Source organism: Conger conger, chromosome 1 (assembly GCF_963514075.1).
Source record: "Conger conger chromosome 1, fConCon1.1, whole genome shotgun sequence".
Classification (NCBI taxonomy): Eukaryota; Metazoa; Chordata; class Actinopteri; order Anguilliformes; family Congridae; genus Conger; species Conger conger.
In genome coordinates this window covers 94,347,927-94,362,042 of record NC_083760.1, presented here as the reverse complement: position 1 = coordinate 94,362,042, position 14,116 = coordinate 94,347,927, and the positions used below count along the sequence as shown (strand labels likewise).

Genomic DNA, 14,116 nt, shown 5'->3' with positions numbered 1-14,116 from the left:
TGTAGTCATCAATACTTAGTTAAATCGAGGTGTCAGTAGCATGGACTAACACAAAACCTGCACCCACACTGGCCCTTGATATTGCTAAAAGTGGTACAAGCAGAAACGGTCTGTTCCTGGGTTCCACACGCGTCCCACAGCAATCTACAGAGGACAAAGGAACATTGTCGCTAGCATCTGCACACACACCTTTACTGGTCTCTCTCAAAGATGCTCCGAAGTAAAACAATGTGATGCACATGAATATACAAAAAAATAATCGTTTCATTCAGCAAACATAAACATAGGCTAACTATTACCCATACCATTAAACCAGCTACCGTAATAAATAATAGTTCAGTCAGGACCAGTCTCATCTGGTACAACAGCAATTTATTGGATAGAGATAGATAGATGGATACTTTATTCATCCCGAGGGAAATTTTAGGCATTCAGAAGCTTATACCTACACACATATACACACATATCTCACACACATAAAGATCAAAATCACTCACAGAAAAGTAAGAAATAAAGCGCATGTGAAGTGATTACAAAGGCCTAGTAGGGACTGGCCCTGTGATATATTGACCATGATAAGGTGCGATGGTAGATTGTACTTTTGCACTACCACCATTGCACACAAAGTAAACAGTAAACAGTAAACAGTGCAGGGATTCACTCAGTGCAAGTTGTGCTTGTTGTTAAGTATGACTACGGGCATACAATGAGTGTGAACACAAAATAATTGCTTAACAAAGAATAATAATATAATATAAGCATAAAAGAGCTTCAGAAGGTCAAAAGAACATTAAGGATTAATCAACAATAATCTTTGGCGGAATGGCTTAGTTCAGGGGGCTACATCTCAACATACTGGTAAGTATGACTTCAGATGGGCACAGGGCTTCAGACGGACACGGGCTTCAGATGGACGTGGGGCTTCAGACGGACACAGGGCTTCAGGAGAGCGCAGGGCTTCAGATGGACACGGGCTTCAGATGGACACGGGGCTTCAGGAGAGTGCAGGGCTTCAGAAGGACACGGGGCTTCAGGAGAGCGCAGGGCTTCAGATGGACACGGGGCTTCAGGAGAGCACAGGGCTTCAGGAGAGCGCAGGGCTTCAGATGGACACGGGGCTTCAGATGGACACGGGGCTTCAGGAGAGCACAGGGCTTCAGGGGCCTCAGGTGACCGCAGGGCCTTTCGGGGGAACAGGCCTTCAAGCGACCGAGAGGCCTCAGATAATGAGCAGATGGGCTTCACGAGTACAGGGTCTCAGGTGACCGTGAGACTTCAGGTGAACATGGAGGTCCTTCGATCTGAACCTGGAGGGAGCCTGAGACTGGGCCTGAGACTGGGCCTGAGACTGGGCCTGAGACTGGGCCTGAGCCAGGGCCTGAGACTGAGACTGAGACTGGGCCAGAGACAGAGACTGGGCCAGAGACTGAGACTGGGCCTGAGACTGAGACTGGGCCTGAGACTGGGCTTGAGACTGAGACTGGGCCTGAGACTGAGACTGGGCCTTCTTCCTCTTCTTCCTCTTCTTCCTCTTCTTCCTCTTCTTCCTCTGCAACCGGTTCTGTTCCAATGGGAACATCAACTTTCCCAGGTCCATGCGACAGGCATTTTTTGTACCAGAAGACAGTAATGACTAAGCAAGCCAGTACCACTAATAGTGGTACAAGCAGAGACAGTCTGTTCCTTGGTTCCACTGGCGTTCCACAGCAATCTGTGGAGGACAAATGAACATTGTGAGATAAAACTTCACGTCTATTAGTGGTTCCAAAACTTGGCGCTGTGTCGAGCATTTTGACGCTGATCATGTGAAAGCAGCTTAAGTGTTAGCTTGTGCTTCGTAAGCAGGGGTATTCTACAGAACTGCTGCGTGAAGATCAAGTGCTATAATAAAGCTTTGCTTGTTGTTGTTTGCAAAATTGTGCCTTGTATGGGTAACCCTGTGCTCAGTATGCGCAGTATCTGCCCCCTACCTGGGAGGGGGTGGAGGCTGACGGAGCGGGAGAAGCTCTGGTTGAGGAGCTCCAGCCTCATCTCAAATGTGACAGTCCAATTGAGTGGGTCACTCTGCTTCAGCACCATCTCGCTCACCACCTCATAATGTTCTCCCCCTCCTTTCAGGACCATAGTGGTGTTGCTCCGGTTGGTGATGTCACTTCCTGTCTCGGTTCTCCACAGCACAGTGGGCTCAGGGAAGCCCAGGGTGGAGAGGAAGGTGAGGATGATGCTGTCGCAGGTGGTCTGGATGGCAAGCTCAGGTTCATCATATGCAGCTGAGCAGAGAACAAACACCCGGAAAAATAAGTCAGAGGCATTAGGCGTAGGAGAACACGAGCCCAGACCAAGGGTCTGTAACCCTGGTATTCATTGTTACTCTACACTTCATTCATCACTTTGTCACGACCACCCCCCTGGCCGGTCGTAACAGTGCCACAGGAGGTGATCAGGAAAATGACTGCAGTACTCACCTGCTACTGTTAGAAAAATCTGCTTCCAAATCTTCCTGCCCTGCTCATTGGTCACATCGCACGTGTACTTGCCATGGTCACTCGCTCGCACCCCCGTTAGCCTGAGTGAGGCATCGCCCACAGCCAGCTGGTCTGGGGACAGCTGAGTGCGCCCCCTGTATGCTGGACTCCAGATGGCCTGGTGCTTTGTAGTAACTGTGCACCACCTCATCACCATGCTCCCAGACCACTATTAGATTGAAGAGTAGGTCAGTTTCACTGAGTGGAAAAGAACAGTTGAGGGTGATGTCACTTCCCAGGGCTGCCACCACTGGCATGGAGATCTCAGCAGCAGGAATAGCTGGAAGACAAAAAGCAGGCCATTTCACTCCACTCTCCCTCCAAGTGTGCCTGCTCTCCCAGGTCACATGCCCTGTCTGCTGTCACCCGGACCGGACCGGACCATCGTGGTGAAGAGGGAGGCGAAGCTCTCGATTTACCGGTCGATCTACGTCCCAACCCTCACCTATGGTCACGAGCTTTGGGTAGTGACCGAAAGAACGAGATTGCGTATACAAGCGGCCGAAATGAGCTTCCTCCGTAGGGTGGCCGGGCTCAGCCTTAGAGATAGGGTGAGGAGCTCGGACATCCGGAGGGAGCTCGGAGTAGAGCCACTGCTCCTTCGCGTCGAAAGGAGCCAATTGAGGTGGTTCGGTCATCTGATCAGGATGCCTCCCGGGCGCCTCCCTTTGGAGGTTTTCCGGGCACGTCCAACTGGGCGGAGACCCAGAGGCAAAAAATATGCAGAAAATCACAAGTTTTAAAAGTCACTGACTTCCGAATGTTAGGCCTCTATTCATATGAAAACCAGACTCAGGATACAGTTATTGGCAGTTAGTCAGAACTGTAGTCAGAACAGAGCCCCTGCCCCACTGTAGTCAGAAAAGCAGAGCCCCTGCCCCACTGTAGTCAGAACAGCAGAGGCCCTGCCCACCCATTTACACAGGCTAAAGACTTACAACTGCTAAGACTGCACCACGGCTCTTCCTCTCCCTTTAGAAACCTTCACAGTTTTCCTCTGTATGTTCCTGGATAACTTAATAGGCATAGCTGTGTTAGATTTAGTTCATCTGTTCAATTGTACCTATTATGTATAAACAAATTGTTGTTAGGTTAATATTATCCTCAGCGATTGCCTTCTTGCCATTTTTTGAATTCTTGAGAGTAACACAGATGTCTCCAAGACAGTATGTTACTCTGGATAAGGACTGGAATAAAATCTAATGTAGCTATGAGATCTGAAAAGTTTTCTGGGGACTGGCAGTGGTATTTATGCCACTTTTGTGCTTGGAGGCAAAGAACATGCAGAAAATCACGAGTTTTAAAAGTCACTGGCTTCCGAATGTTAGACCTCTATTCATATGAAAACCACACTCAGGATACAGTTGTTGGCAGTTCGTTTTCCCATGACCCACAAGGCAGAGACATGCATAGCATTTTTATCTGAAAGGATATTTTTAAAAAACTATACTCGCATACTAAACAAACCAGCTCTGACGCCAGTTATGTTGCAGCACACAAACACACATGCAAGCGCACACACTCATACATACAAATAGAGAAGGTACATGGCAATTTTGTAGCAATTTATAGCAATATTGATGTTTCAATGTATTCAAACATGATGGATACTGCATGCACAGGAACCTGAATGCCTAAATCAAACATTTAGACACTTGCTCTTCAGAATTACATTGCTCAATGTGTCACTCTTGTATGAGCAATATTTATTTTTATATCTTACTGATAATGAACATTTATTTCTGCCAAGTTTCCGGAAGATATACCATTACATTACATTATTGGCATTTGGCAGACGCTCTTATCCAGAGCGACATAGAGTTGATTAGACTAAGCAGGAGACAATCCGCCCCTGGAGCAACGCAGGGTTAAGGGCCTTGCTCAAGGGCCCAACAGCTGTGCAGATCTTATAGTGGTTACACCGGGATTAGAAGCACCGACCTTGCGTGTCCCAGTCATTTACCTTAACCGCTACGCTACAAGCCGCCCCAATATACCGTACATATTCTTATAATATGGTGGAAATGGAGGCATGGGCATCAGCAGTGAGGAGTGTGAATAATTTTGAACAGTAGAAAAGCAGAAAATTTAACAGAATTTACTACTTACGAATTAACAGGTGCAGGGCAAATAGAAGACTTCTCATTATACGTATCATATTCTTCCAAACGCACCTGGCAGCCACCTGCAAAAAGTTACATGAACTTCCAGTTGTTTTAAATATCAGCCTAAATGTAGTACAGCAGTTTAAGTCTAATATGAAAGAAAGGAAAGACTACTTCACTGAAATCACTTCACTGAAAATCACCCAAATGCCCATCCATTTAACGGCAGGTAGTCATTGCTGGTAACGGTAGAGCAGATGGTACTTGCTCACATGGGTGATATGGACGTTTGAGAATTTTTTTAAATTTAATTTTAATTTCCTCGAACACCACACAACTACATCACATCGTGAAGAACAGAACGCCACTCAAATCGGAACGCTACACTTACCACTTATTACTACAGCACGTGCTGCACATGCGGCAAAGCAAGAAGCCCTGAAATATTTAAACCCGAAACCCGAAACACGTCACAGACATAGCCACGCCCCCGGGGGTAAGAATGACATCGCGGGAACAGGATATTTTACCTAAATTTGCTATATCTTTTGACAACAATATCCGATATATTTTTTTATCACATGTTCGACAACCTGAAAGTATTTTGAGCATTTCCATACCAAGTCGACATTTTTATGAGTAGTTTTTGAGAACGAGAGCTTTGTTTTGACACCTGCGGCAGTTTCCATCTGCACTTGCATCAATTCTGGCGGTACACTGACGTTACCTTAAATCGCTTCAATACACCAGATCGATCGATAGACAGCAGACAGCATAGATAGATGAAATAGATACAGACAGTGTTAAACAAATAAATAGCAAACAGAATAGCCTAAGAATCATGTGTTACAGTGCAATGATAAAATAGGCTTAAAATAAATAAATGAAACGGTCTGTATTAGCTTGGAGAAATAAACTAAATGATAAACTAAATAAATAAACTTTGGGAAGTTGTTTCACTGTGTGTTTTTATCAGCAATAAATATGTAAAACGCAACATCTTTGGAGCGAAGATTTATTGACAGCGCGTTCGGCAGGTAAAGTTTTCCCCTGCTTAGCCTCTCGACGACTATAGTTTTACGTTTTTCGATAGTCGCTCTACATTGTCAGCAAAAACGAGACAAATTGAGTTGAATTGGAGCCGCGAGGGACTCATCAAGCCACGTTTTGGACGCGGAGCAAATGGATGGAAATTGAATGATTGATCCCAGCCTGGGCGCATCGCATCAGCCGGGCAACATCGCATGGTGATTAGCGGTATGTAACCTGTTTGAGTTCTGCTGTTATGTTGGTTTGTTGGAAACAGTTTGAACTGGTTGCTGCCGAATGGAAGTTGTCTCGGTCTGTTGATTGTCGCGATGAGAGGTTGATGCAGTGTTTGGACTGTGACGTCCGGCTAGTGCAGCGCTGGATTTCATGAAGTTATGAGCGACTTCTGTGGCTGTTTGTATTGCTGGTTTTGCATCGGATTCTCTTCGTGATGTTTTTTTCTGTGCATGCAAAATGAGTGCTACAAATGCTGGTTCAACTGTTGGCAAACCTGAAGAGAAAAGAAAAATAATTCTCACGGAAAAGGCCATGATGAATAAAATTGAATCAATTCAAAAGGAGCGTAAAAGGAAAGTGGATGTCTTCATGCAGTCATTTGAACAAACAATAGAACTAAAGACCAACAATGAGAGGTGTTAAATGATCAGCTCAGTGCCAAATATGCAGATATTTCTTGTTTCCCGACGTTAGGCCCATTTAGTTTATTTCTCCAAGCTAATACAGACTATTTCATTTATTTATTTTAAGCCTATTTTATCTCTGTAATTGCACTGTAACACATGATTCTTAGGCTATTCTGTTTGCTATTTATTTGTTTCACACTGTCTGTATCTATTTCATCTATCTATTTATCCACTGCTGTCTATCGATCGATCTGGTGTATTGAAGCGATTTAAGGTAACGTCAGTGTACCGCCAGAATTGATGCAATTGCAGATGGAAAGTGCCGCGGGTGTCAAAACAAAGCTCTCGTTCTTAAAAACTACTCATAAAAATGTCAACTTGGTATGGAAATGCTCAAAATACTTTCAGGTTGTCGAACATGTGATAAAAAATATATCGGATATTGTTGTCAAAAGATATAGCAAATTTAGGTAGAACATCCTGTTCCCGCGATGTTATTCTTACCCCCGGAGGCGTGGCTATGTCTGTGACGTGTTTCGGGTTTAAATATGCGTCATATTTCAGAGCTTCTTCCTTTGCTGCAGGTGCAGCACGTGCTCCGCAGCGGTGGCTGTCTGCTCAAAAGTAACTGCTGTTCGGAGCGCCAGAAATGCAGTAATGCTGCAGTAATAAGTGGTGAGTGTAGCGTTCCGATTTGAGTGGCGTTCCGTTCTTCATGATGTGATGTAGTTGTGTGCTGTTCGAGGGAATTAAAATTAAATAATTAAATTAAATAAATGTTCTCAAACGTCCATATCACCCATGTGAGCAAGTGCCATGTGCTCTACCTTTTGCAGCAATGACTTCCTGCCGTTAAATGGATGGGCATTTGGGTGATTTTCAGTGAAGTGATTTCAGTGAAGTAGTCTTCCCTTTCTTTCATATTAGACTTAAACTGCTGTACTACATTTAGGCTGATATTTAAAACAACTGGAAGTTCATGTAACTTTTTGCAGGTGGCTGCCAGGTGCGTTTGGAAGAATATGATGCGTATAATGAGAAGTCTTATATTTGCCCTGCACCTGTTAATTCGTAAGTTGTAAATTCTGTTAAATTTTCTGCTTTTCTACTGTCCAAAATTATTCACACTCCTCACTGCTGATGTAAACAGAGGCCCATGCCTCCATTTCCACCATATTATAAGAATATGTACGGTATATTGGGGCGGCCTGTGGCGTATTGGTTATGCTAAATGACTGGGACACGCAAGGTCGGTGGTTCTAATCCCGGTGTAACCACTATAAGATCCACACAGCCGTTGGGCCCTTGAGCAAGGCAATTATCTGTCTCCTGCTTAGTCTAATCAACTGTACATCGCTCTGGATAAGAGCATCTGCCAATAATAATAATAATGTAATATATCTTCCTGAAACTTGGCCGAAATAAAAGTTAATTATCAGTAAGATATAAAGATAAATATTGCTCATACAAGATTGACACATTGCGCAATGTATCAAACCTAATTCTGAAGAGCAAGTGTCTAAATGTTTGATTTAGGCATTCAGGTTCCTGTGCATGCAGCATCCATCATATTTGAATACATTGAAACATCAATATTGCTATGAATTGCTACAGAATTGCCTGTACCTTCTCTATTTGTATGTATGAGTGTGTGCGCTTGCATGTGTGTTTGTGTGCGGCAACATAACTGGCATCAGAGCTGGTTTGTTTAGTATGCGAGTATAGTTTTTTTTAAATATCCTTTCAGATAAAAATGCTATGCATGTCTCTGCCTTGTGGGTCATGGGAAAACAAACTGCCAACAACTGTTTCCTGAGTGTGGTTTTCATATGAATAGAGGCCCAACATTCGGAAGCCAGTGACTTTTAAAACTCGTGATTTTCTGCATATTCTTTGCCTCCAAGTGGATTGATTATGTTTGGCATAAATACCACTGCCAGTCCCCAGAAAACTGAGAGGCTTTCCAGATCTCAGAGCTACATTAGATTTTATTCCAGTCGTTTGGCAAAGGCTCTTATCCAGAGCAACATACTGTCGTGGAGAAGAACATTTGTGTTAATCTCAAGAATTCCAAAAATGGCAAGAAGGCAATCGCTAAGGATAATATTAACCTAACAACAATTTGTTTATACATAATAGGTACAATTGAACAGATAAACTAAATCTAACACAGCTATGCCTATTAAGTTATCCAAGAACATACAGAGGAAAACTCTGAAGGTTTCTAACGGGAGAGGAAGAGCTGTGGTGCAGTCTTAGCAGTTGTAAGTCTTTAGCCTGTGTAAACGGGTGGGCAGGGGCTCTGTTCTGACTACAGTGGGGCAGGGGCTCTGTTCTGACTACAGTGGGGCAGGGGCTCTGTTCTGACTACAGTGGGGCAGGGGCTCTGCTGTTCTGACTACAGTGGGGCAGGGGCTCTGTTCTGACTACAGTGGGGCAGGGGCTCTGTTCTGACTACAGTGGGGCAGGGGCTCTGTTCTGACTACAGTGGGGCAGGGGCTCTGTTCTGACTACAGTGGGGCAGGGCCTCTGTTCTGACTACAGTGGGGCAGGGCCTCTGTTCTGACTACAGTGGGGCAGGGCCTCTGTTCTGACTACAGTGGGGCAGGGGCTCTGTTCTGACTACAGTGGGGCAGGGCCTCTGTTCTGACTACAGTGGGGCAGGGCCTCTGTTCTGACTACAGTGGGGCAGGGGCTCTGTTCTGACTACAGTGGGGCAGGGGCTCTGTTCTGACTACAGTGGGTAAACACTCATTCTGATTGGAGGTGGGGTGGGTGACAGCAGACAGGGCATGTGACCTGGGAGAGCAGGCACACTTGGAGGGAGAGTGGAGTGAAATGGCCTGCTTTTTGTCTTCCAGTTATTCCTGCTGCTGAGATCTCCATGCCAGTGGTGGCAGCCCCGGGAAGTGACATCACCCTCAGCTGTTCTTTTCCACGCAGTGAAACTGACCTACTCTTCAATCTAATAGTGGTCTGGGAGCATGGTGATGAGGTGGTGCACAGTTACTACAAAGCACCAGGCCATCTGGAGGAGCAGAGTCCAGCATACAGGGGGCGCACTCAGCTGTCCCCAGACCAGCTGGCTGTGGGCGATGCCTCACTCAGGCTAACGGGGGTGCGAGCGAGTGACCATGGCATGTACACGTGCGATGTGGGGAATGAGCAGGGCAGGAAGAGTTGGAAGCAGATTTTTCTAACAGTAGCAGGTGAGTACTGCAGTCATTTTCCTGAACACCTCCTGTGGCACTGTTACGACCGGCCAGGGGGGTGGTCGTGACAAAGTGATGAATAAAGTGTAGAGTAACAATGAATACCAGGGTTGCAGACCCTTGGTCTGGGCTCGTGTTCTCCTACGCCTAATGCCTCTGACTTATTTCCGGGTGTTTGTTCTCTGCTCAGCTGCATATGAGGAACCTGAGCTTGCCATCCAGACCACCTGCGACAGCATCATCCTCACCTTCCTCTCCACCCTGGGCTTCCCTGAGCCCACTGTGCTGTGGAGAACCGAGACAGGAAGTGACATCACCAACCGGAGCAACACCACTATGGTCTTGAAAGGAGGGGGAGAACATTATGAGGTGGTGAGCGAGATGGTGCTGAAGCAGAGTGACCCACACACTGTCACATTTGAGATGAGACTGGAGCTCCTCAACCAGAGCTTCTCCCGCTCCGTCAGCCTCCACCCACTCCCAGGTAGGGGGCAGATACTGCGCATACTGAGCACAGGGCTACCCACACAAGGCACAATTTTGCAAACAACAACAAGAAAAAGCTTTAAAATGGCACTTGAAGTTCACGCAGCAGTTCTGTAGAATACCCCTGCTTACAAAGCACAAGCTAACATTTAAGCTGCTTTCACATGATCAGCGTCAAAAGGCTCGACACGGCGCCAAGTTTTGGAACCACTAATAGATTACTTGTATCTATGTCTGACTGACTTATTCTTTTTATTGCATCTTTTTAATGGATTTGTTCCAGTGAACGACTTCAAATATGTTCAGAATGAAAAACAGAAGACACTGAAAGAATAAAGATCACAATGGAACTGGAAACAGGATGATAACAGAGGTGAAGTTTTATCTCACAATGTTCCTTTGTCCTCCACAGATTGCTGTGGAACGCCAGTGGGACCCTGGAACAGACTGTCTCTGCTTGTACTGCTATTAGTGGTACTGGCTTGCTTAGTCATTACTGTCTTCTGGTACAAAAAATGCCTGTCGCATGGACCTGGGAAAGTTGATGTTCCCATTGGAACAGAACCGGTTGCAGAGGAAGAAGAGGAAGAAGAGGAAGAAGAGGAAGAAGGCCCAGTCTCAGTCTCAGGCCCAGTCTCAGGCCCAATCTCAGTCTCAGGCCCAGTCTCAGGCCCAGTCTCAGGCCCTGGCCCTGGCTCAGGCCCTGGCTCAGGCCCTGGCTTAGGCCCAGTCTCAGGCCCAGTCTCAGTCTCTGGCCCAGTCTCAGGTCCAATCTCAGTCTCAGGCCCAGTCTCAGGTCCAATCTCAGTCTCAGTCCCAGTCTCAGGCCCAGTCTCAGGCCCAATCTCAGTCTCAGGCCCAGTCTCAGTCTCAGGCCCAGTCTCAGGATCCGGCTCCGGTTCCCTCCAGGTTCAGATTGAAGGACCTCCATGTTCACCTGAAGTCTCACGGTCACCTGAGACCCTGTACTCGTGAAGCCCATCTGCTCATTATCTGAGGCCTCTCGGTCGCTTGAAGGCCTGTTCCCCCCGAAAGGCCCTGCAGTCACCTGAGGCCCCTGAAGGCCCTGCGCTCTCCTGAAGCCCCGTGTCCATCTGAAGCCCCGCGTCCGTCTGAAGCCCCGTGTCCATCTGAAGCCCCGTGTCCGTCTGAAGTCATACTTACCAGTATGGTGGGATGTAGCCCCCTGAACTAAGCCATTCCGCCAAAGATTATTGTTGATTAATCCTTCATGTTCTTTTGACCTTCTGAAGCTCTTTTATGCTTCTATTATATTATTATTCTTTGTTAAGCAATTATTTTGTGTTCACACTCATTGTATGCCCGTTGTCACGTTTCAGGTCTGTCTCACCATGTTTTATGTTGATTTATGTTTATTCATGTTGTCTTAGTCACGTAATGTCTTATCATGTATTATGTTAGTCTAGGTTCGTCATGTTGTTTAGTTTATTTCTTGTTACGATTTATTTTCTCGTCATGTCTAGTTATGTTTCGTTACGATTATATTACCTGGTTATGTTGAGTGATTATCGTCTTAGTTTCGCTTTGTGTTATGTTTCGATTTATGTTTATTGTTACGTTTACTGGTCGTTGTTATGCATACACTTTTACATGTTTTTCCGCAAACCTTGCGTTCCGCCTTTTCTCTCTCGTTCTGTCCTTCACTCCCCTAATGTTTCTATTTGTCTATTTACTAAAACTACTAACGCTAGATCAGGATTGGGTAGAAACTAACAAGACTAATCATTTGTTCATGTTACCTTACGTTTCTCGTGCATGTCATTTACTAATTTACTAATGCTAGGGCAGGATAGGTTTATTACTAACGATTACTAATCTCCTTGTTAAACTTGTCATCCATCGCACCTGTTTTCCATTTCCTTGCTACGCTCTAACTAATTGTCTACACCTGTCTACACCTGCATTTATAGCCCAGTCGCGCAACTGTTCACTGCGAAATTGTCTGCCTCTGTTTACCACGCAACTCTTGAGCATTAGTTACTGTTTGATTACACGTTACGATCCACGCCTGTTTACCGACCATTGTTTATTGATTTCTGTTTTGTGACCATCGTTTGTTTTTTGACTTCGTCCTTGCCTACCGTTTTTGTACTTTTGCTTCGCTGATTGTTTCATGGTTTCGACTCCCGCTTCGTCCACGACTACGCCTCTGCCTGCCGTCCGTCTGTTCATCTGCCCCGCTGACAGCTCTCCTGCTACCGGACCTCCCTGCACGTCTACCGACTACGAGTTTGCCTCTTCCCTCGGCACCGTGCTTTTTGTTTGTTTACTTTTTGTTTGGCTGGATCTACGTGTATGGACTTTGCTTGTGTTGACTACTCTCCTGGGATTCGTCCCGAATAAAGCCCTGAGGGGTCTTTATATTACTATTGTTTCTGAGTCGTGCATTTTGGGTCCAACCCCCACGCACCCGTCTCACCCGTAGTCATACTTAACAACAAGCACAACTTGCACTGAGTGAATCCCTGCACTGTTTACTGTTTACTGTTTACTTTGTGGGCAATGGTGGTAGTGCAAAAGTACAATCTACCATCGCACCTTATCAAGGTCAATATATCACTGGGCCAGTCCCTACTAGGCCTTTGTAATCACTTCACATGCGCTTTATTTCTTACTTTTCTGTGACTGATTTTGATCTTTATGTGTGTGAGATATGTGTGTATATGTGTGTATGTATAAGCTTCTGAATGCCTAAAATTTCCCTCGGGATGAATAAAGTATCCATCTATCTATTTCAATCCAATAAATTGCTGTTGTACCAGATGAGACTGGTCCTGACTGAACTATTATTTATTACGGTAGCTGATTTAATGGTATGGGTAACAGTTTATGTTTGCTGAATGAAACTATCATTTTTTTGTATATTCATGTGCATCACATTGTTTTATTCGGAGCATCTTTGAGAGAGAACAGTAAAGGTGTGTGTGCAGATGCTAGCGACAATGTTCCTTTGTCCTCTGCAGATTGCTGTGGGACGCGTGTGGAACCCAGGAACAGACCGTTTCTGCTTGTACCACTTTTAGCAATATCAAGGGCCAGTGTGGGTGCAGGGTTCTGTTTTAGCCCAGCACTATGACACCTGATTCTACTCATCAAGTTATTGATTGAAGACCACATGTAGTTAATTAGTTAACTGAGGTGTCGTAGCAATGGACTAACACAAAAACCTGCACCCACATCGGTTCTTTCCAGCTAAAAATGGACACCCCTGATTTATTTGAGCAAATCTGCTACCTGGGGACCTGAACCAACAACCTTCAGAGTGATAAGGGCTTAACAATTACCTCACTTTGCCACCACTCACCGTTATAATATTTCACAGCCTTTACACCACCCACTGTTATAATATATCACAGCCATTACACCACCCACTGTTATATCACAGCCATTACACCACCCACTGTTATCATATATCACAGCCATTACACCACCCACTGTTATAATATATTACAGTATCTTCTTGTCACTTGTTTTCCTGTTTGACCACTGGGTACTGAGCACTGTAGCGTAGTGGTTAAGGTACATGACTGGGACACGCAAGGTTGGTGGTTCGATCTCTGGTGTAGCCACAATAAGGTCTGCACTGCCGTTGGGCCCTTGAGCAAGGCCCTTTACCCTGCATTGCTCCAGGGGAGGACTGTCTCCTGCTTAGTCTAATCAACTGGAGCGCTGATGTCAAAGCCCCTGCACATCTGGCAAAAAGATGCGTAATTATATTAATTGTCACCGGACATTATGCCAGATGAAGCAAAAGATCAGAGGCAAACTCTGTTTCCTGTCGACACAGGGAACACAAGGGGGCAGTTTTTAGCGGTAGTATATTAATTTTCTCTACGAAATGTCATTCAGGCAATTAAAAACATTTTGTGAGGCAGGTGGGCATTGCTTCATCCAGTGTCTTTTTTTTCTTTTCTTTATTTATCTTTATCTTTATCCAATGTCTTCTGTTTAGAAATTCTTTGGCTTTGGTTTCCCACAAGAACGTCCCATTGAAATAACCAAAGACCAGCGCATCATTTTATTCATTCGTTTTTAATTCATGGCTACCAATCAAAACTGTCTGAGACAGAAAAGTTTCGTTTTTACAGTTCTCC

The 14,116-nt window shown here is 45.3% G+C and overlaps 2 protein-coding genes across 3 annotated transcripts in view; one reads left to right on the top strand and one right to left on the bottom strand.

Moving 5' to 3' along the window:
• Nucleotides 1-1,132: 1,132 nt before the first annotated feature.
• On the bottom strand, nucleotides 1,133-5,097 carry LOC133133164 (CD276 antigen-like). The gene is made up of 5 exons (XM_061249219.1): nucleotides 5,022-5,097; nucleotides 4,635-4,710; nucleotides 2,466-2,805; nucleotides 1,971-2,270; nucleotides 1,133-1,711 (listed from the first exon to the last, which is right to left on the bottom strand). The coding sequence occupies exons 3-5, from the start codon at nucleotides 2,680-2,682 to the stop codon at nucleotides 1,242-1,244; spliced, it is 987 nt and encodes a 328-aa protein (XP_061105203.1). The 5' UTR covers nucleotides 2,683-2,805; nucleotides 4,635-4,710; nucleotides 5,022-5,097; the 3' UTR covers nucleotides 1,133-1,241.
• Nucleotides 5,098-6,886: 1,789 nt separating this feature from the next.
• The window catches only part of LOC133133121 (CD276 antigen-like), a 71,777-nt gene continuing 64,547 nt past the window's right edge, over nucleotides 6,887-14,116 (top strand). The window contains exons 1-5 of one of the 2 annotated variants that reach the window (XM_061249186.1): nucleotides 6,887-6,978; nucleotides 7,299-7,374; nucleotides 9,165-9,512; nucleotides 9,706-9,999; nucleotides 10,414-12,201. In XM_061249186.1, coding sequence (XP_061105170.1) covers nucleotides 7,326-7,374; nucleotides 9,165-9,512; nucleotides 9,706-9,999; nucleotides 10,414-10,976 — 1,254 coding nt within the window. In that variant the 5' untranslated portion in view covers nucleotides 6,887-6,978; nucleotides 7,299-7,325 and the 3' untranslated portion in view covers nucleotides 10,977-12,201. Of the gene's footprint in view, nucleotides 6,979-7,298; nucleotides 7,375-9,164; nucleotides 9,513-9,705; nucleotides 10,000-10,413; nucleotides 12,202-14,116 lie in introns of those variants that run through there. The other variant, XM_061249151.1, reaches the window with a different exon arrangement.

Coding starts and splice junctions, on each gene's coding strand:
- LOC133133164 (XM_061249219.1), bottom strand. CDS start 2,682: ATGGTGATGAGGTGGTGCACAGTTACTACAAAGCACCAGGCCATCTGG. Junction 2,271..2,465: donor GATTTTTCTAACAGTAGCAG/GTGAGTACTGCA, acceptor TTCTCTGCTCAG/CTGCATATGATGAACCTGAG. Junction 1,712..1,970: donor CAGCCTCCACCCCCTCCCAG/GTAGGGGGCAGA, acceptor TGTCCTCCACAG/ATTGCTGTGGAACGCCAGTG.